General features: G+C 41.1%; 2 protein-coding genes across 18 annotated transcripts in view; both read right to left on the bottom strand.

Moving 5' to 3' along the window:
* The window catches only part of PARD3 (par-3 family cell polarity regulator), a 729,337-nt gene that overhangs the window by 108,407 nt on the left and 598,412 nt on the right, over positions 1–22,518 (bottom strand). For all 17 annotated transcript variants that reach the window (XM_060160977.1, XM_060160997.1, XM_060160939.1 and 14 more), the window contains one exon: positions 1,284–1,404. In XM_060160977.1, the coding sequence (XP_060016960.1) occupies positions 1,284–1,404 (121 nt within the window). The remainder of the gene's footprint in view (positions 1–1,283; positions 1,405–22,518) is intronic.
* On the bottom strand, positions 18,324–20,647 carry LOC132504127 (nuclear cap-binding protein subunit 1-like). Its single transcript, XM_060121194.1, has 2 exons — positions 20,447–20,647; positions 18,324–20,354 (listed from the first exon to the last, which is right to left on the bottom strand). Exons 1-2 carry the CDS (start codon positions 20,645–20,647, stop codon positions 18,753–18,755), a joined length of 1,803 nt encoding a protein of 600 aa, XP_059977177.1. The 3' UTR covers positions 18,324–18,752.

The raw sequence follows: 22,518 nt of genomic DNA, 5'->3' as shown, positions 1-22,518 counted from the left end.
AAAGAATACATATGTATAACTGAATTGCTTTGCTGTATAGCAGAAATAAACACAACATTGTAAATCAACTATTCTTCAATAAGATAAATTTTTTTTAAAAAAAATTATTTTCTGGGACTTCCCTTGGTGGCGCAGTGGTTAAGAATCCGCCTGACAATGCAGGGGACACAGGTTCAAGCCCTGGTCTGGGAAGATCCCACATGCCCAGAGCAACTAAGCCGGTGAGCCACAACTACTGAGCCTGCGTGCTACAACTACTGAAGCCCGCGCGCCTAGAGCCCGTGTTCCGCAACAAGAGAAGCCACCGCAATGAGAAGCCCGCGCACCGCAACGAAGAGTGGCCCCCGCTCACCGCAACTAGAGAAAGCCTGCACGCAGCAACGAAGACCCAATGCAGCCAAAAATAAATAAGTTAGTCAATTAATTTTTAAAAAATTATTTTTCTATTCCCTGTCCTCAAACCATTACTGGCTATAGTCACACTGTCATGTTGACTGGACTTACTAATACCCTCAGTTAGATTTTCCTGCCTCAGGCAGCTTATTTACTCATCTCTAGTTGACTCTCTCAGGTTTCCAAGGAAAGCCTTCACAATTCCCATCATATTGAACCCCCAAATCTACTCCAATGCCTCCCATTCCCAGAAGTGACATCATCTCTATGGCAAAACACAAGATCAGAGCCCAAGTCTGGGGCTGGATTGGGAGGATTAATTAGCCCGCCACACTGTGGAATCTGGACTTATCTTGGGGGCATTGAGAAGCCTTTCAGAGTGCTGCCGTAGAAGGGTCCCTCTGGCGGCGATGGGAGGGACGACTGGAGATGGGCTAGAGGCAGAGACCTGGCAGGGGCTCAACAAATGCACACAGGAGATGGGGGAGAATCAAGAATCACTAAATACTGTACTTTGCGTAGAGCAGATACACCATAGACGTGTTGAACTGATCTATTCAGGCTCTGACTCTCAGAAAAATGCATATAGAAAAATACTGAACTAAACTTTAAAAAATGCATAGTTGAGAGTCAGAATACTTCTGCTCTGTCTTGTCATCAGGCAAATGAAACCTATTCTGCAACGGACAGATGGTGCAACAAGATATAAAATGAAATTAGCAGTGATGAAACCCAGATGGAAATGAGGAAAAGGTCAATATGCTAAAGGTCAAAGGAATCGGGCTCCATCTTGTCTCGTTTCATAAAGGTCTGAGGTCACAGCTTAGAGGCTTTTACTGCAGGGAAGTTGCAGGACTTCCTACGACTGTGCCAAGACACGGAACACTCACCCAGGGTTGTTCAAAGCTATAGGTACGTCGCCGATCTTCCACATCTTCATCCTGCTTTGCTTGCTGAAATTCTTGCCGGAGACGCTGTATCCGATCATGGTTGCTAGGAGTTGATCTGTTGCTAAAAGACAAAACGGGCAACAGTGAACACCCTTCAGAAATACAATCTGTGGATGGAAGTTGCTAGGAAAAAATGGCAGCTTGCTGTGAAATGGTGCTGTTTGAGAGGCAGTGGAATTTTAAGACAATATCTAGGCATTTGAAATATGTTTGCATTTTGTTCTCATGATTGAGACTTACTGAGGTGATTTTAGACAGATACTCAAGAGGGCAAGGGGTATTTTTAGACATTCCTTTTTTACTCAGCCCTTTAAAAGCCTAATTTCCTCGCGGTAATCTGGCCAGGTGTTGGCAGCAAACATTTTTTGGAAAGGACATTGCATGAAAAGTCGGAAATACCAGGGTCCAGTCCTAGCTCCTCCACCTTCTTAAAGTAAAGTACTTAACGTCTCTGGGCTGCGACTTCTTTATATATAGGAAGTGCACATAAGAATCCCTTTTGCTCTAAATATCATACTTGTAACAATCAAGTGAGACAACACCATACAATATAGACTCACAAACGTGCAGTATTACTTTCATAATGCCATTATATGAAGTTCTTGTTTATGAGTTTTCCCACGTCTATACACAAAATCCAACACTCACAGTATACATGAAAAGCATTTTAAAAATAACCTCAGGTGGTAGTTTGATTGAACCAATGAGTTCATAATAATTTGCCTTCTTTTTTATAGCTTTGAATTCTGTTTTATTCTCACAGAAAGCTTATAAGATAGGTGCAGAAGGTAGTATTTCACACACACACACACACACACACACACACACACACACAAAGGTAGAAACTGCCATTCAGAGAAGATAAGTAACTTGTTTGAAGTCTCCAGTCTTTCTCTAGCCAGTGGGGAATGTGAGACTAGAATCCAGAATTTTCTGGCCACTAACCCAGCCTCACCTCACTATACCCTGTTGTTTCATTTAGTAAAACACACAGCAGACATCAAAGCCCCTCCCCTATTAAATTACATACATATTTAAAACAGTATTTTGCAAGAGTAATAGATATAACCAAAATCAATCTTAAATCTCACAGCACTTTTGGTGGATTCCATTCCCTAAGCACAAAATTACATCCAATCCGGACAGCTATTCAAGCACATTAGGTATATAGTTTTCCAACAAAACTTCAGACTTCCTGAGGACAAGAACCAAGTCTTATATTTATCACATATACCCCTCCAAGCTGCTGGCAGAATGGGAAGCTGTCAGCCAATAGGAGGATGGGTCCCTTCACTGAAGACCTGTTGCCCTGATGACTCAGAGTGGATCTGAGTTCTTTTGGCTGCACAGCCCCCTGGGTAATGTCATTTGTGAGAGGTGGCCCGGAAAGGGAAAGTCTGTCAGAGGAGAGCCTATAAAATTCTCAAACGAACACGTCTTTGTATAATTTCACATAGTTTCAAGAATTCCAAAGGTTTGAAAATCTCAAATTGGAAATGATCACATCCAGGACCATAACATGAACAACTTCTAAGAATAGGGGATTGTCTTTCATCACTTCATCTCCCCGGTGGGTTCCTATCACCCTTATGTTTCTATCAATTTCATGAGAGCTTCTGGAATATCCTGTCGATACATTCAATTTGATGATTTTCCCAGTCAATGAAAACTTATGTTCCCTTTGTTCCTCTTCTGATAGATCTTTGGGACTGATCAGCCAGAGAACATGGAAAGTTAATCTGTAAAATGTGCTAGTTGACAACACGACGCTTCCGTCTACACGTGGGTACCACTTTAAACTTCCCCTCCACACTCCTGAGCCTAGTAGGGTGTTATTCCTACTGGTTTTTAAATCATATATACAGCATCTTATCTTGTCCCAGCAGACACGTTTTCCAGATGGAACGCCCAATCCACAGAACTCCTCACCCTCCATGTGAAACTGTGATGGTGTAGGTACGTGGATAGATTCATAAGACAAAGGCTAGGAAAGTGAACATTCATTCACCTCACTGCCCTCTTTCCAGCTGTGACTCTTTTGTCCCCTGCATACTTCACAGCTTTTAATAGGGGGATTGTAGGAGGCTTGCCTGGCGAAATATTTTACAAGTCTTAGTAGAAATATTTCCCTATTATTTTCATGTAGCACAGACAGTTTTAACCACATAATTATTAGGTCCATGACGTCCAAACCATTGGTGAAAACGGACCTCTTCTTACTATTTGTGATTGCCTGAATGCGCAGTCTCCCAAAAAAGTGATTTGGTTATATGTATACTTGTATCTATTCTTTTTCAGATTCTTTTCCCATTTAGGTTATTACAGAATATTGAGCAGAGTTGCCTGTGCTATACAGTAGGTCCTTGTTGGTTATCTATTTTAAATATAGCAGTGTGTACATGTCAATCCAAAATTCCCAATCTATCCCTCCCCCCCATCTTTCCCCCTTGGTAACTGTAAATTCATTCTCTAAGTCTGTAAGTCTGTTTCTGTTTTGTAAATAAGTTTTTGCATCATGAAGTAAATTTTTTTAGATTCCACATATAAGCGATATCATATGATATTTGTCTTTCTCTGTCTTACTTCACTTAGTATGGTAATCTCCAAGTGCATCCATGTTACTGCAAATGGCATTATTTCATTCTTTTTAATGGCTGAGTAATATACCATTGTATATATGTACCACATCTTCTCTATCCATTCATCTGTCAATGGATATTTAAGCTGCTTCCATGTCTTGCCTATTGTAAACAGTGCTGCAATGAACATTGGGGTGCATGTATCCTTTTGAACCATGTTTTTCTCTAGATATATGTCCAGGAGTGGGATTGCTGGATCATATGGTAATTCTATTTTTAGTTTTTTAAGGAACCTCCATACTTTTCTCCATAGTGGCTGTACCAATTTACATTCTCAGTCTCACAACAAGGGAAGTGGACCCAGGTCCTTAATTTTAAGTTCTGGTGACCTTCATGCTTTTCATAGGACAAGACAAGATCTGGAAGTCACTTCTGACCTTATTTCCAAATCTGGGCAGCTGGCGAGACCCCTGTTTCACTCCCTTTTCCTTGCTTCCTTTCTTCTTATGCTCTAGAGGAAGCAGACTGACCTGCCTAAGACTAGCAAAGCACCCGAGGGTTGAAGGCTGCAGTGGTTTTCTGATGGATGGAGATTTCCAAAGACTGGAAGCCTATCAAGAATCCTTGGGGAATAACAGCTGGCAGTCTGCAGGTGAAACCCTGGCTTCTAGAGATGGAACCACTGCAACTGCTTAGTTCTGCCTCTCAGGCCAGGCTCTAAGGGCCAATAACTCACATCTGGATTTCTAAAGCTCTTGGTTACCTCTTCTGCCAAGAAGGCCAAAGGAAATTTGAGATATTCATTAGCATTCGTGACGAATGCCTGCAGACCCCAATCAACTTATACTTGGGTTCACTGCCAACTTAAAGTTGCTCATTATTATTATTTTTTTTGGTGAGGAATATAACAAAGATATCACCTAAGTTGATCAGATGGGTGAATGAGACAATAAAACTCTTAATGAGGAGTCAGTAAATCATAATTTACCAAGAGTGTACAGAAAGGAGGGATGAGGATGGGAATGACAGAGATGCTTTTTGGGTAAAAAAAATCTACACGGTTTATGTCCAACATTAGCATTTAGCCTTTCTTACACATTGGTGTTTACACACGTGCACACACTCGTGTGAGTGTGTGTGTGTGTGTGTGTGTGTATTTTAAACTAAATGAAGAGGATTTAAACTAAATGAAGAGGTCCCGTAATGATCTGGGATTTTTTCTGACAGGGTCAAGAAAGCGTACATTGGATCACACACTATGGAGATCCCTAACACACGTGTACAACCTAACCCTGACTTAGACGGAACCTAAATCTTTCCCATCCAATTACCGTGGGAATGTACTCTCTCCTATCAGAGGTAGATCACACAGAGTACTAAGTTTTAAAACCTTCAGATTGGACTCCTGCCATGTGCTTCACGAGCAAAAGTAGCTGAAAACACCAATCCATGCTAACTGCAGCCCCAATCCTATCTGTAGATAAGCATCTGAGCCTGCCCCGCATCTGCGCTGCACAGGTGCACTGAATGAGGAAAGAAACTTCATAATCGCGGGTCTCACCACTAGACGCGTCTTGTGTATGAATCTCATCATCCAGAGTGCTTTTCAAAAAATGCTGATCGAGACTCATCTTGAGATATTCTGAGTCAGCCCAGCTAGTGCAGAGCCCAGGAATCTGCATGCATTTGAAAGCACTGCAAGCGCTCTACAGACAACACTTTGAAAACAAGGCCTGCAGGCTTCATAGTTGGGACAAATTCCAATGCCTGCAGGGCAATTAACTAAAGAGTGAAGGAGACCCACTGCGCTGGAAGCACGAAGTATGTCCTTGGACAACTGGGAGAAATATGCTTGGTCTAGAAAGGGAGGCCCTTACTTGGTTCCAGTAGATCATTGCCCTGAAAGGATATGGGTCTGATGTTGCCTTCTACCTTTTTTTTTTTGAGAGAAGTCAGAATTATAGTCCCCACCCTATCTTCTAATTTTTTTTTTTTTTTTGCGGTACGCGGGCCTCTCACTGTTGTGGCCTCTCCCGCTGCGGAGCACAGGCTTCAGACGCGCAGGCTCAGCGGCCATGGCTCACGGGACCAGCCGCTCCGCGGCATGTGGGATCCTCCCAGACCGGGGCACGAACCCGCGTCCCCTGCATCGACAGGCGGACTCTCAACCACTGCGCCACCAGGGAAGCCCCCTACCTTCTAATTTTAAATACTGGCTTATTTTAATTTTTCAATCCTAGGTGAGACAAAAACATATCTGTTGCCTGCTAGCTTGTAAGCTCTACTTTATATTCTACAGATGCTGCCTATTTTATATGTTGCTTTTCCAGGTTATTTACTTTCACTGCACCGAGATAAGGCTAGTGGACCCCTAGTAACAGGCCCAAGAAGCAAATATTTAAAAAAAAAGATCACTGGGCATTGTCCATGCAGCCTTGCCTCTGCTCCTGATCTAACACTGGGCACACTGGCCTGCAGGCTTGAGTTCTGACCTATCTTTTCAGACCATCATATGCTGAGAGAGAGGTGTTTGTGATGTGACTGATGAATTCTTTATGGACTAAAAATACTTTAACATTTGCATGTTTAATTATGCAAGGGAAATCCAGAAAACTGGAATAGAGGGCATAGCCTTAAGACCCAGAATTCAATGGAAGGGAGAATAACCTCATTGCTCTGAACAAGGAGGTACCACCTTGGTACATACTTTCCTTCCTATAGAAGGAAGGAGAAAGGGAAAGCGAAGAGAGGAGGAAGACAGAGGGAGGGGATGTATCCATGGGCTCAGAAGGGGGAGATGATTCTACACTCTAGTACAAGAGAAGAGACACTTCCAAGGAAGAGAGGAGATAAATTTGCTCGTATCTTTCTTTCTGTAATACCCTTTCTTTTTCTTTCCATCTTTCCAATTCTACCAGGAAGTCAAAGAAATCAAATTCCACCTCCTTGAAGCCTTTCCTAACTACTGCAGCCCATGTTCATCTTTTCCTTTCAATTCCTCAATACTCCCTGTCCTCTGACCCAGATACTGTTTTACAGTGTTTGGTACTTAGACGGGTGTGTGTTTCTCTTCCTTAAGTTTAGGCCTTCATTACAATCATATATTTTGTACGTCACATCCCTGCGGCAGGTAAATTGTTAGCAAATATTTATGATGGACAGACTTTCAGGCGTCCCATGATCCCTGCCTCTGGGATCCCAACCTTTGTGCAACCCAAACACATGAGTGTGGGCAGGGCCTGTGACTTGCTTCTATCCAGTAAAACGAGGCAAAGGTCAAGAAATGTGTACGACTACATGTACGTGGTTAAATAAGAACACAGGGTCTATCTTACTAGTCCTTCTTTCCCCTTTCTGGCTTTGAAGAAGGGAGCTGTCACGAATCCTACAGCTTCAAAGAACAGAATAATGCCAACAACTCCAGGAGCAGGGAAGTGGGGCTTCCCTAAGCACAGCCTCCAAGTGAGAACCCAGCCTGGCTGACACCTTGATTGCCCCAGGATGGGACCTTGAGCAGGGGCGTTCCGCTAAGCCGTTGCCAGACACCAGACCCACAGAAACTGATACAATATACATGTGTTGTTTGAAGCTAAGTCTGTGTTAACTTGCTCTGCAGCAAAAACTGATACCCACTGATGATGGCCTTGGCTGTGGGACTTGATTTGGCCGGTACGATGTTAGTGGATATGATGCAAACAGGGGTTTGCGATGTGATTGTATGGCAGGTCTCCCTCTGATGACAACAAAAGATAACACCTAAACTCCCTAAACCTTGCTCTCTTCAGCATACACACACACACCACCTATCACCACCATGTCACCTTAAACAATGTGAGGGCGTTGTACACTATTAAATGAAAGCAAGTAGCCTGGAAGGGCTCACAGAACTATGCCTTGTCCACAGTTGCAACCTAATAAATATTGCCTGTTGCAAAGCCTGTTGGTTAGAAGAGCAGAGTAAAACAGAGGAATCATACTTGATGAATGAGTTTTACCACTATCATTTATATGATTAATCACTCCAAAGTTCTGGTCTCCTAGAAAAATTACACAAAGGAAATACTATTGCACAGGATGTCATTGAAAGATGGTAACTGCCAGACTTTAACACGTGAAACCAATCGAGTGCACTTTCCACTAGACACCAGCGTACAGCCAAGAACACCCCACGGAAATCTACCCAATGGCTAGGGTAACTCCTTTTGTCAACCTCCCCATCACTTCAAAACGCCCCACTCTGGTTCTATGATCTCTGCAAATCAGCCCTCTTAAGGCCAAAGCAACAATGTTTTCCCCGAGTGTGGGGAGAACAGCCCCACCAACCAGGTGGTTTGGTAAAACCAAACTCAAGGACTCATCCTAGTTTCTCTTTCTGGCAGAAATTGGTGACCTGCTAGGATCTGGGTCAACACACAACCCACCAGGAGATATTCCTGGTTAAAACGGGTTTTAGTTACTTTGCCAAGGATTCAGTTTGTGACAGATGTCCTTCAAATCCCCAATTTGCAAAAGAACAGGGACACAGTAAAGATTCTGGTTACCCATATCAGCTCATACCTTCAGCCTCTTCATTGTTGCTCTATACTTCTCAGCCCTAGCAATTTACTTTCTGGCCTAAGTACAAAATTCTACTCCAAACGCTAGTGAATTTCATACCTGTACTTGGCATCCAATTACTGGGGATGCAAAAGGACATTATTCTTCTTCCCAATTAAAAAAAATGCAAAAGCCGATTTCCAAATTATACCTGAGACCGTGGAGATAAAGCAGCTGCACACTCGAAGCTTTTTCCTGTTGATATATTTCTATCACCTCCCCCCAGGTGTTCCACGGGCGCACCAGATGGGAAAAGTACCAGCCTCTCTGCTTAAGGAACTTTTTCTCCTCCACCTGCCGGCACTTCAAAGACCGATCCTCTTCGGATCCTGGGATGCCACAGTCAGGATGCTGAAACCTCATTATGGTTTGCATCCCAGCACACTTAGAAAGGCGATAGTTAAGTTAAAGCTTCCAAGACTCCATGCGTTTATACTCAGATCCTGTTCTGCTGACCTCTGATGTCTTTAGCTAACAACTCAAACTTTGTGCAAGGTTTCTGGGTTTTAGTCGACTTATTTAAGGGAAATGTTATCTTTTTATTGATTTCCTTGGTATTTACAGAGACGGAAAGACTAAAGATCCAGCACAGTATGGGAACAACCTATCCTGCAAGACTACTCGTATTTTTGGAAACATTTTCATTGGAGAAAAATTATAGAGCGTATTTCCCTCCCTTGCTTGATTAATTCTTCTTACATCCGAGGAACGGAAAAGCTTTTAGTGCCTTTATTAGTACCAGTGGCAAGTCCAAAATTCAACTATTTCCCGGATGTCACTTAAAACAGACAACCAAACTGGAGCAGGCAAAAAGTGACACTGGAGAAAACATATGTAGGGCAGACCTGTCACATAGCTTTGGAAACAGGCAGCCAGCAATGACCACAAGCGTCTCAGATCATTAAGCAATGTCTTACTGTGATGTTACGCGTCGATGTACGGAGTTGTAATCCTCTCAAAATAGACAGATTGTCAGCGTGATAAAGTGGATATAAACAAGTTCTTGAACAGGGATGACTAAAGTGTTGGTGGTGGGGGGGGTGACGTTACTGAACTAAGAAGGGATGCTAGCTCAGGGACCAGGAACCAACGCCATTCAGAGGCTGCAGGTGAACAACGCTCTTCTCACTTAGATATTTTTCTCTGCTGATTAGCAATTCCATAAAATATTCCTGATCTTGTAATCGCCAGACAAGTAGTTATAATCTACAGATGTCAGAACCGAGTTCTTAATTGCTGTAAATTAGTGAGCAAACCCGGGTTTCTCATTAAACCCATTACACCCCGTATGGTAAAATGGAGCACGTGTCATATGTTCTCTTTCCTGCCACTCAAATCGGGAGCATTCTTTGTGAAATCCCGGGGACACACAGAGCAGCAGAGAGAGAGTGCTAGGGTGTGCTTGTGGCGGGTTCCTGTCCCCCAGAGTGTGCTTCCTCTAGGGGGAAAAGAAAAGCCTCTAAATGGCAATGAATTTGTTGCCTAAATTCTAACAATGGGCTCCACTGTGCCTCATGTTTGCTTCCTTAAGGCAGAGTAAGTGGTATCACTCCTCTGAAAACTTCTGCTTCTCTTAGAGGAACGTTGAAGCACTTCTTCCCATGGCCCATGGTTTGCCTCCTGTCACCTGTGCAGGCGAAGAGGCATACATTTCTAAATTAAAAGGGAAGGAACAGGCTAAAATGCCATGACAAAGCCAACTCTGAACTTCAGCTTAGGTACGCATTAGTGGGACCAGGCTAAGAAGACTGGCTTTCTGCTATGGCTCTGCCTCTCAGACTGGAAGATTTATGAGGAATGGGGGAAAGGGTGGGAGGGTTAAGCCAAGAAATGTATCAATTACCGAACTACAGATAAAAATAGCTCCTCTGCACAAGCTTCATTAAGTTTTATCAGCAAGTATCTTGGGGTTTTACACTCAAACCACAGGTCATAAATTCTCAGTAAATCCTCTGTATGTTCACCAAACACCTGAATTCAATTTCTCTTCTGGTTGTGAAGGAGGAATGCGATGCTCAAATTAATTATGCATGCAAAGTTAGTTTCTAACGAGGGCAGCTCTTTTGTGATGCTGAAAGGTATTTACAACATCTGAAATTTGGGGATAGATCCTTCTTCAATCTTAGCATTTTTATATTGGTATAAATTCTCTCTTCCAAGTTTGTACAGTGAAAAAATAAAGTTGGTGAATACCTTGTTTTAACGTTCGCATTTTTCTGTAGATAATCCCGGATATTTGTGAGATGTAATGAATGGTCTTAATATTTACTATAGGGATTTTAGACAAATATTTCTATGAGTAGGTACAAATCACCTTGAACTATAGGGAAAGTCTAAAGCGAGGCTAAATGGCTATATTTATATATGTTTACGCGTACATGTGAAATTAGCTACTTAGTGTCATTTTCAGTTTATTTTCAGTTATACTCATCATCTGTAATATGAAAAGAATTATGAGAAACTTATGCAAATCCCAGAGGCACTCACTTTCCTCAGCTGATAAAATTCATTTTCAGATTCTGACACCCATGATTTGTGGTCCATTTCACACCAATTTCAGTGTTATAAATCATAACAAATTAAAAATGTACAGCTATGTTCTCTGGGTTGAAAAGGTGGTCACCAAAGCTGTTAATACGGCACTTGCTTCTGATGTGATGAGTCACAGGGAGGGTCATCTCTCTCCATCAGAAAGACTTGGGACGGGGTCTCACTCCAAGTCCCTCTGTGGTCATTCGGTAACAGGGCTATCATTTCCTAAGAAGCAAAATCTCAGGAATGTACCCCTCACCCCATTTTATTACTATCATCATTCTTCCTTATTAGCCTGTCACTGGGCTCAGGCAGGAGTGAGAAAAATTTAGCTTTACTTTTTCGAGGGGAATTCCTCCAGCTACAAAGAACACACACATGCACAGACATACATGATTTCAGGACTCAACAATAAATACACGAAAAAAGATATTCCATCGTGAGCCTGAGGTGGCTCCTCCTAACTAGTAAATTTCACAGAAATAATACAAGTTGGTTTCTACCAGGAAGGGTTGATCAGTCTTCAGGCCACATTTCCAGGGAGGCATACGGTAAAACTCAGCACAAAAGTAATATTATTTAGCAAGCTTTCAAAAACTATCAATATAAAACTATCAAAGAGATCGTATTCTAATAAACCTTTCTAAACAGACAGTCTTTGAATACTATGAGGGTGAATGGTAGAATCTAAGACCCCAGGGATGGTGGAGAAATCCAGATTGAGCTCCCACAAGCCCCTGTGAGAAATGGGGGCTGAGCCGTGGACAGAAGCAGAGTTCTGCAGGCATGAGTCTTCCTAGCAGGCAACTCTGTGTGGCTTTAAACGAATAAATGATGGGAGAGAAAATGTTTTCCAGGTATACCTATGAATTTAAATGCACTCTTGAAAATAAAATGTTACTGCCTATAAGAAACCCCATATGTCATTTTTCTTTGCACAATGGAAGCAGCAGTTATAATTTGGGGTTAATACCCAAAGTGCACTTACTTTTCATAAATCGTGTGATTTTTCTTGAACGGTCTATTAAACGGCAAGGACATGTAAGGTTATTCTAATGGGTTAGAGAGTTGAGGAAAGGTTATGGATTATACTATTCATTCAGTAAAACCACTGGGGATACAAAGGTTAGTCAGTTGTGACCTACAGTTAAAGTCTGTGCTTTAAACTAAAATATACAATTCAGTGTCTGAAGAAAGAGCAAATGGATTTTAATATTATAGGTGAAAACCCTGAAGAACTAAAAGAAGAGTGAAAATCAGGAATATATTATGGAAATTTGAAATAAAAAAGCAATGGAAATTAAATTACCAAAACTGATGGTTTTTGATGACAAAATAAAACAATTATCATGTTCTTTTTCACATTACAGAGGTTTTATCATACAAGTATAGAAACTAATTATAGAACCATTATTTTAACTCTTTAATCATGAAATGATTACACAGAATTTAAGGCTAACATTTTCTTTGTTTTTGCATTCTCTGTCTTTTATGACAGCATAATTGCAAAATATTATACAAAACTAAGCTATGGTTTTTTTAGGATAAAAATTCCAATGCAGTGCAGTGCTTAATACTCATGTCATAATTCTAAATAATGGTTACATTCTATATGGCTTTTCTGAAATGACTTAAAGTGGAAAATAATGTTAACAGGAGATATAGTGCCTGTAGGTTTCATGAGTGGCTAACTCTGAAACACTTTTGATGCCTAGAATAAAAGCAGAAACATACATTTATTCATTTTCTAAAAAAACAACATTGGATGGGCCCAAATAAAGAGTCTGCATCTATTATTTTTAAACATTTTAAAGATCATTAGAATATTTTTCTTGACTGGTAATTAATGTTTTTACTTCTATTTATGCTCTAAATTAATTTCATAATTATTAGTTAATAATTTTCTAGGCTTTTCTTCTATTCACAATTTGACCACAACCTAATTTACAAATTATTTATCTGGAAATAAATGAGACAGAAATGTCAATCAACTTAACTTCTCATTTATGTTTAACTGAATTATTATGAGAGAGCACAAAAAGTGTGACCATATTGGTTTGGAATTAATGGTAGACATTATTCTTTTGTAAATTACATTTTTTTCACAGTAATACTCGCCTATGTATAGTTTATACGTTACAATGCTAAAGAAAAAGCTTAAAATAAAAGAATCTCCTTTTTCATCACATCTTGTTCCTCTGGCTACCCAATCCTTCTCCTCCAAAAAAACCCCCACTTTTTAAGGCTTTTAGCTGTTTTCTATGATATTTCTTTTTAACTCAACCTGAGACAGTCAGAACGGATTGATCATAATTCCCAGTTTGTGATATACTCTTGATGATTTCTGCACGACTCACTTTCTTTCACTTAGTGATTTTTAATACTGGACTCAATATTATTTAAATGTATCAATATTATCAGTATGACTCATTACACAAAACAAAAGCTAGGGATTTAATAATAACCCATATCTAGCCAATAGCTCTGGTATTTACATATTTCAGAATGATACATTTTTACTGCTATCTTCTGATTCATTAGTTTTAAACATCTGTTTTTTTCTATTTCTTTACTTTTGCATCTGTATGAAACGATGGGTGTTCACTAAACTTATTGTGATGATCATTTCACGATGTATGTGAGTCCAATCATTATGCTGTACACCTTAAACTTATACGGGGATGTGTGTCAATTATATCTCAACAGAACTGGAAGAAAATAAAATAAAGCAAAGTAAAGTAAATAAAGTAAAATAAAATAAAATAAAAAACACTGCTGACTTCCTCTGAAGGTTGGGGAAGCATTAGCTCTCTTACACACTGCAATCCCAATTCCCACTCCCAGTTCCTCCCAATAGAGCTCTAGCACAACTTTTCAATGATTTGTTTTTTTTAGCGTTTACATTATTCATATATTGTCCACTGCTAATTCAAGTGGCGCATCATGGTTACATTTCCTTTCTTCTATGACATTCACGGTTTTCCTTTTGCTTCATTTTCTTAGACCCTGTTCCTACAACCTTTTTAAAAAAGGCTTTATTTTTTAGAGTAGTTTTCAGTTCACAGCAAAATTGAGAGGCAGGTACAGAGCTATCCCATGTACACCCTGTCCCCATGCAGACATGGCCTTCCCCACTGTCCACATCCTCCATCCAAGTGGGGTATTTGTTACAGCTCATGGATCTACACTAACACATCATTATCACCCTAAGTCCACAGTTGACAGTAGCGTTCACTCTTGGTGTTGCATATTCTATGGGTTTGGACAAATATATAGAGACACGGATCCATCATTGCAGTACCATATAGAGTGGTTTCATTGCCCTAAAAATCCTCTATGTCTATTCATCCCTTCCCACCACCCCTCCCCTGGCAACCCCTGATCTTTTTATGTCTCCACAGTTTTGCCTTTTCCAGAATGTCAGAAAGTTGGAATAATACAGTATGTAGCCTTTTCAGACTGTCTTCTTTTACTTAGTAGTACACCTTTAGGTCTTCTCTATGTCTTTTCATAGCTTGAAAGCTCCTTTCTTTATAGCCCTGAATAATATTCCACTGTCTGGATATACCACAGTTTATGTATCCATTTACCTACTGAAGGACATCTTGGTGGCTTCCAAGTTTGGACAAGTATGAATAAAGCTGCTACAAACATGTGTGGGCAGGTTTTTGTGTGGACGTACGTTTTTGATTCTATGTGGTAAATACCAAGGAGCATGATGGCCGGATTGTAGGGTAAGAGTATGTTTAGTTTTGTAAGAAATTGCTAAACAGTCTTCCCAAGTACTGGTACCATTTTGTATCCCACCAGCAATGAATGAGTTCCTGTTGCTCCACGTCTTCACCAGCACATACTATGGGTTTGAACCAATATATAAAGACACGGACCCATCATTACAGCATCATATAGAGTGGTTTCACTGCACTGTTGGTGTTTTGCATTTTAGCCATTCTAATAGGTATGTAGTGGTACCTCACAATGTGCATTTTTCCCTGATGACATATGGTGTGGAACATCTTATCAGAGGCTTATCAGCCATCTCTGTATCTTTTTTGGTGAGACGCCTGTGAAGGCCTTTGGCTCTTTTTAAATTAATTAATTAATTAATTTTAAAAAATTTATTTATTTTTGGCTGTGTTGGGTCTTTGTTGCTGCGCGCAGGCTTTCTCCAGTTGCGGTGAGTGGAGCCTACTCTTCATTGCATGGGCTTTTCATTGCAGTGGATTCTCTTGTTTCAGAGCACAGGCTCTAGGCACGTGGGCTTTAGTAGTTGTGACAAGCGGGCTCAGTAGTTGTGGCTCACGGGCTCTAGAGCACATGCTCAGTAGTTGTGGCACACGGGCTTTGCTCTGCAGCACGTGGGATCTTCCCGGACCAGGGCTCGAACCTGTGTCCCCTGCATTGGCAGGCGGATTCTTAACCACTATGCCACCAAGGAAGCCCTGGATCCTTTTTAAAATCAGATTGTTGGTTTTCTTATTGTTTTAAACGATTTTTTAAACGTTCTTTGTGTATTTTTTTTATCAGATATGTGGGGGTTTTTGCAAATATTTTCTCCCTCTCTACAGCTTTTTTTTTTTCTGTACGCAGGCCTCTCGCTGTTGTGGTCTCTCCTGTTGCGGAGCACAGGCTCCGGACGCGCAGGCTCAGCGGCCATGGCTCACAGGCCTAGCCGCTCCGTGGCATGTGGGATCTTCCCGGACCGGGGCACGAACCCGTGTCCCCTGCATCGGCAGGCGGACTCTCAACCACTGCGCCACCGGGGAAGCCCGGCAGGCGGATTCTTAACCACTACGCCACCAAAGAAGCCCTGGATCCTTTTAAAAATCAGATTGTTGGTTTTCTTATTGTTTTAAACGATTTTTTAAACGTTCTTTGTGTATTTTTTTTAATCAGATATGTGGGGGATTTTGCAAATATTTTCTCCCTCTCTACAGTTGTTTTTTTTTTTTTTTTTTTGCGGTGCGCGGGCCTCTCACTGTTGTGGCCTCTCCCGTTGCGGAGCACAGGCTCCGGACGCGCAGGCTCAGCAGCCATGGCTCACGGGCCCAGCCGCTCTGTGGCATGTGGGATCTTCCCGGACCGGGGCACGAACCTGTGTCCCCTGCATCGGCAGGCGGACTCTCAACCACTGCGCCACCAGGGAAGCCCTCTACAGCTTTTTTATTTATTTATTTTATTTTTGGCTGTTTTGGGTCTTCGTTGCTGTATGTGGGCTTTCTCTAGTTGTGACGAGCAGGGGCCACTCTTCCTTGTGGTGCACGGGTTTCTCATTGCGGTGGCCTCTCCTGTTGCAGAGCATGGGCTCTAGGCACGCGGGCTTCAGTAGTTGTGTCTCGCAGGCTCTAGAGCGCACGCTCAGCAGTTGTGGCACACGGGCCTAGTTGCTCCGCGGCATGTGGGATCTTCCCGGACCAGGGTTCGAACCTGTGTCCCCTGCATTGGCAGGTGGATTCTTAACCACTGCGCCACCAGCGAAACCCCTTCTACAGCTTTTAATACAAATTTCCACAAGATCAAACTTACCACAGCTTATCAACTCGTTATTTTCTTGGAGTTCTCCAGCCCCCATGCTTGTCCCGCAGGTCCCAATCTGCACTGGCTCCCTAGTTCCCAGCATCTCTCTTCATCATCAACCTGGGATTTGTTAGAGCATGCATTCTATAGCTGCCTAAAAGGGGATGTGATGGAAACAAAAAATGTTGTATCTTTGCATGCTTAAAATATATTTATTCTACCATCACCACTCATGGGCAGTTTGGTGAGGGATGGAGCTGCAGGTTAGAAAACATTACCCTGCAGTATTTGAAGGTAGGGCCCCATTGTCTTCTTGCTCCCCATGCTGCTGTTGAGTCAGCTAACATTCTGACTCCCAACTCTTTACTGTATTATTTTTAAAGGCTCATCTCTTTATTTCCAGTATTCTGAAACTTCTCACTGCTCCCTTTTTAAAATCGATTCTTTGATCTAGAATCTTAAATTCTCCAGTTGTGGGAAAATTTCTTATGTTATTTCTCTAACACTCTCTCCATCATCATCTCTATTTCTAGAAAGCATATACGTTAAATGCCTGACCTCCCAAGGTGAACTTTGATTTTTTTTCTCTTTCTTTCCTGCCATGTTTGTCTTATGTCTCATTATTTTGGGGGAAATTTCTTCTATCTTACCTACCAAGCTTTCAATTGTGTTTCTTCATACTGCTATCATATTTATTATTTTCCAACAGTTTGTTCATATTTTCTTAATAATCCTTTCCAATAGCTTCCTGGTCATGTTTTGATGGTTGCAGTATCTTCTCTTATTTCATGGTGGGTATTACTTACAGTTTTTAAATATTTTCTCTTCTCTTTCCTGTAATTTTTGTTTATTCCAAGTTCTTCTCTTAAGTTTATTGTTATTGTTTTCATCTGTCTCCCATAATTAAGGCGTTCCTCAGATGTTTGATAAGCTTGCCTGTCCTTTCTATTTAAGAATGAGGCATTGGGACTTCCCTGGTGGTCCAGTGGTTAAGACTCTGTGCCTCCACTGCAGGGGCCACGGGTTGGATCTCTGGTCAGGGAACTAAGATCCTGCATGCCACACCAAAAAAAAAAAATTAGTCATTGTGTGTATGCATGGGTGGGGCTTATGAAACGGCAGCTATTACTCCAGAAAGGCTGGGCAGGGAGCCACTTTTACGGGTGGGGATTCCCACATGTCAGTGTACGAGGGTTCCTACTGGGGCTGTTCAGTTTCTTCAGAGGAGAACCCGCCAATCTTAGGTCTGAGGAGCCAATGTCAGCTTGTGTCTTGACATCCTGGGGTTATTCTGTCATCATATATGGTAATAAAAAGATATACCTATTTTCAGAAAAAATAGAGATAGTATTTGTTTCTTATTCTTTTTGCTGTTTTGGAGTGATTTTCGAGAAGAAAAGAGGAAAACATATCTTTATTCTCTGTCAAGTTTTGGACTTTCCAGTTTGTATTATGCTTAATTCTCAATTATTTTCAAGTAGATCAAATATCTTTTCAAGAATATTTGATATTTCAAGGAATATGGATACTTACATTGGTTTTATTTTAGTATATGAAAGGCACGGATGTGACTGTTCTAAAATTGTAAGATAGTTGTTGTTTTTCATAACAGGATAATATATACCACTCCTCAATATACTTTAGGATTATTTCTATATTACTTTTTAGGATCATTCATATATATATATATATATATATATATATACGCACACACGCACATATATACACACACGAATATACACATATAACTTTTTTTTTTAAAAAAACATATTTTCAGTTTTATTTCAGCCATGTTAGGTTACCCATGAGCTGTGAAAAGCTATGCTACTTGATAATAAACCCATCAGTTCTATATACTACTTTGTAAGCTTGACCTCTAGTGTTGCACATACCTCAAATCAGTTATCTTTTGTGCCTTAAGGAGAAAAAATATCAGAGAAAAGTTGTATCTGTCACATATATAATACATCCATCCTATGGTCATTGTCACATTATTGTCATTAGGGAATATCTGCTTTCTAGGGGGCAGTTAAAGGTAATCAATACCATATTCTTCACTGTCCTGTCCTCCCCCTCTGCTTCAAGAAAGGATGCTACAAGAAAGCAAGCATTCAAACCATCAAAAATAAGACATTATTTTGAGATCTTAAAAAAATCTTGACAGGAGGGGAAAAAAAAATGACCCTTAGGCCTGCAGGGCACAGAACTGCTGGAACACAGCCAGGATATGAGGGTCTAATTCAGCAGTGAAGAGCAGGTTCTCCAGGGTCACCATGTACTGCTGGATTATTTGGTGATGCTGTAGGAAGATCTGCTGGAGCCTCTCTATACAGTTCTTATACCACGGTGTTAATACACTGGTCCCGTCAGTTTCACATCGTACCAAGTGCTCAGTCAAGATCATGATAAAACGCTGAAATATGACAAGGAAGAGATTCTTTCGTTCACTCTGAGCAGATTCCACTTTCTCCTGCAGTCTTTCTATTTGTTCCTCAAGAGCCCCATCTTTCCTGTCACTGCTTCTGTCATCATCATCACTTCGCCGTTTATGTTGCCTTGCGAGTTTTTCTTTAGCCTCTTCTAGCTCCTTCTGGATCTTAAGAACGTGTTTGTTCATCTTACGAATTGTGGAGTGCAAGATTTCCCAAACAAACAATCTAGTAAAGTCACGAGATAGTTCTGAAGAGAAGATCCAATTTGCTACTGCAGCACAGTCAACAATCTGTGTACGAATCATCTTATCTACTAGTACAGCAATCATCTGTGGATGGTTCCGCCAGACCTCAAACATGACTCTTAGAACATGTAATTTTCCTTCATCACTTTCAGCTAGGGTTTTGAAGACTTCATGAAACTTTGCAAGAGCACTGAAGGAGTGGCTGAATGACTTGGCTGCTAAGTGTAGCAGAGTCTGTACAAAGACCTCTATTTTCAATGGGTTAAAGCTGAATCCTTCATCATCATCGTCATCCTGGTTAGGATTTGGTACATCTTTCAGAATGCTGAAGATTTCATCATTGGTTGCTTTACTTTTAAAGGCAACAGCTAAACAGAGGGCAACCGAATGTCCAGGAAGAGAGTTGCTACTTTCATCTCCATACTTGTAAATGCAGGTTGGGTTTGCAGGACATAGAGCTGAGAAGGTAGGAGGGACAATATCTAATATACGCTGATGGTAAGACAACCTCATACATTTTTCTAGAACTTCTCTTACAAACTTTGGTTTGGGACTTTCTGGATCTTGAGTAAGACAATCTGACCAATCTTCCCAGCTCCAACGGAACTGGAAGTTACTTAGATGATGGGAAAACCAATTAATAAACCTGTCTACGCATGTAGTATTCATCGTGTCCAAACGCATGTATAACATTTCAGTTGCCTGTGCAAGAACTTGGGGTAGAGAGCCAGGCTGAAGTTTACACAGTTCAATGAGAAGTGTTGTGTACATCACATCAATGTGAGGGGGTGCTGGAAGTTGAAACAGCTCTGCAAAGATCACCTCAACTATGTGGTAGTTCAAGGGGATCTTGTTCTTCCCAGGATAACTCACTAGCTGTGCAGCACAAGTCTTCCTTTCCTTCCAGTGGGACTTAACGATGCAGTGAAGATTCTCTTCTATCACAAATCTTTCCACTGAATGACTCCCTGGCATTACAGGACCCTCAGGATCATCCGTGTAATCAAACATTCTGAAGATGACCCTTGGCATCGGGTACACCGAATCTTCAGTGTGAGGAGGTGGTGTGAAAGGAGGCAGGTTGTGCTGCAGTGCTTCACACAGGATGCTGTCAAAGGCAAGATAAGGTCTTAGGATGTGCCGCTCCTGCCAGCGATCCTTTTTCAATTTCTGAATCTGGGCCCAGAGGCAATCTAAATACTCTTCTTGTGGATGCGGTTTCTCTGCAGTCCATACTTGTAACATGGGCACATGAGTCTTCTGGCGTCTTTTAAGATAGCTTTCAGGGTTGGCAAAGATTCGGTCCATCTCTGCATCTTTCTTTTCGTACAACTCCTTTCCAACCCAGGGCAAAGATGATAGAAATGCATACACGTACCAATCCCGGCGCACCTGAGGCACATCTTCTTCCTGAGTTACACTTACAAAATTTTCAAACATAGCAACCATTGATGGGGCAGCAATGACGTGACAATTCACAAGATCAGATAAAAAACGGACCAAATATACAGCTTCATTATATGTTTCATATAACTTTTTAAGAGTATATGATTTTATGCTATATGTTTATATTTTATGTGTTAAATATATATGTATATATATACTTATATATATATATATATATAAACTTGGAGACTAAATTTTTTTTTTTTTTTTTTTTGTGGTACGCGGGCCTCTCACTGTTGTGGCCTCTCCCGTTGCAGAGCACAGGCTCCGGACGTGCAGGCTCAGCGTCCATTGCTCAAGGGCCCAGCCGCTCCGCGGCATATGGGATCTTCCCGGACTGGGGCTCGAACCCGTGTCTCCTGCATCGGCAGGCAGACTCTCAACCACTGCGTCACCAGGGAAGCCCGAGACTAAATTTTTAAAGCATTGCATATGTAATCTACAAAGCTCCAAATAGAAGTAAATCATATTTTAATGATTTAACCAAGTCCTCCAAACTTTCTCCCCCCAAACGCACTTTCTGACATTAATACTCAAAACAGTTTTCCTTCTTTGACATGTGATGAAATTCACAGCTTGGCTTTATGTTTATTACACAAGTTTACTCCCACTGGTCAATGTGGGGGCTATGATTTATAATTTTTAATTCTCTGCTTCAATATTTTCTGGCCTCCACTCCTAATTCTCCTGCCAAATAGTGACCAGCTCCCATTTGGATCTCTTAAAATCATTCCACTGGTGCTCATGATAAAGAATGTGTCCTGATTCTCCCACAGTACAGTCCTGCCTCAGCTACAGAGCATGCTTTGAGAATACAGTTCCAGACTCCACAGACCCCACCACACACAAAGCTGATGTCATTTTTCAGGAGACAGCATAGTTTTGTGGCTACTACATGTGAATTAATACAAGCAAATTAAACCTAGTATAAGATCCCAAACAATCATAGTCTTAGAAGAACCAACTGATACTCTGAAGAACTAAAAGTTCATCAAAAGCCCTTTTTGTTTGTTTCAATCCTCATGTTTGAAAATCCTTCTAGAAAGCACTAAATTCTCTTCCATCTTGGAAAGAAGGAATGATGAATATCATTTAACTTTTTAAAAAGTTTCAAGATTCTCATGACCTTCAGTTCTTTTTTCTTTTATAAATTTATTTATTTTATTTATTTATTTTTGGCTGTGTTGGGTCTTTGTTGCTGTGCACAGGCTTTCTCTAGTTGAGGTGAGCAGGGGCTGCTCTTCGTTGCGGTGCGCAGGCTTCTCATTGCAGTGGCTTCTCTTGTGGAGCATGGGCTCTAGGCACACAGGCTTCAGTAGTTGTGACATGTGGGTTCAGCAGTTGTGGCTCTCGGGCTCTAGAGCACAGGTTCAGCAGTTGTGGTGCATGGGTTTAGTTGCTCCGCGGCATATAGGATCGTCCCAGACTAGGGCTTGAACCCGTGTCCCCTGCATTAGCAGGCGGATTCTTAACCACTGTGCCACCAGGGAAGTCCTGACCTTTAGTTCTTATTACTGACTACTCTGAGTAGGAAACAAAAGGAAGAAATTGAGTTGAATGTTACTTTACTGACTATAGGTATTATCCCAAAGCCCTTTTACTTTTTTTTGATAATTTTTTTTTACAAACTCCCAAGAGTAGCACTTCTGTAGGCATCTACCTCTTTCTCCTAAAAAGTGCAATTTGCAAACACATTGGCTAATTGTGGGTTTGCTTGGTTGGCTTCTAGTTACTCAAGACTTCATTGTATCATTTTGCTTAAATATTTAGAAATTTTCAAATTATACTTTAGCTGAATAAAATGAGAAAAAATATAATTTCTTTTCTG

Source organism: Lagenorhynchus albirostris, chromosome 1, assembly GCF_949774975.1.
Source record: "Lagenorhynchus albirostris chromosome 1, mLagAlb1.1, whole genome shotgun sequence".
NCBI classification, from domain to species: domain Eukaryota; kingdom Metazoa; phylum Chordata; class Mammalia; order Artiodactyla; family Delphinidae; genus Lagenorhynchus; species Lagenorhynchus albirostris.
Note: the sequence above shows the minus strand (reverse complement) of the source record. Positions and strands in the feature narration are given on the sequence as shown.

Excerpts from the sequence above, each read along its gene's own strand:
- LOC132504127 (XM_060121194.1), bottom strand. The coding sequence starts at position 20,647 with ATGTGCCTCAGGTGCGCCGGGATTGGTACGTGTATGCATTTCTATCAT. Across the intron at positions 20,355-20,446 it reads GAAACCGCATCCACAAGAAG|AGCATCCTGTGTGAAGCACT; the intron begins AGTATTTAGATT and ends CTTGCCTTTGAC.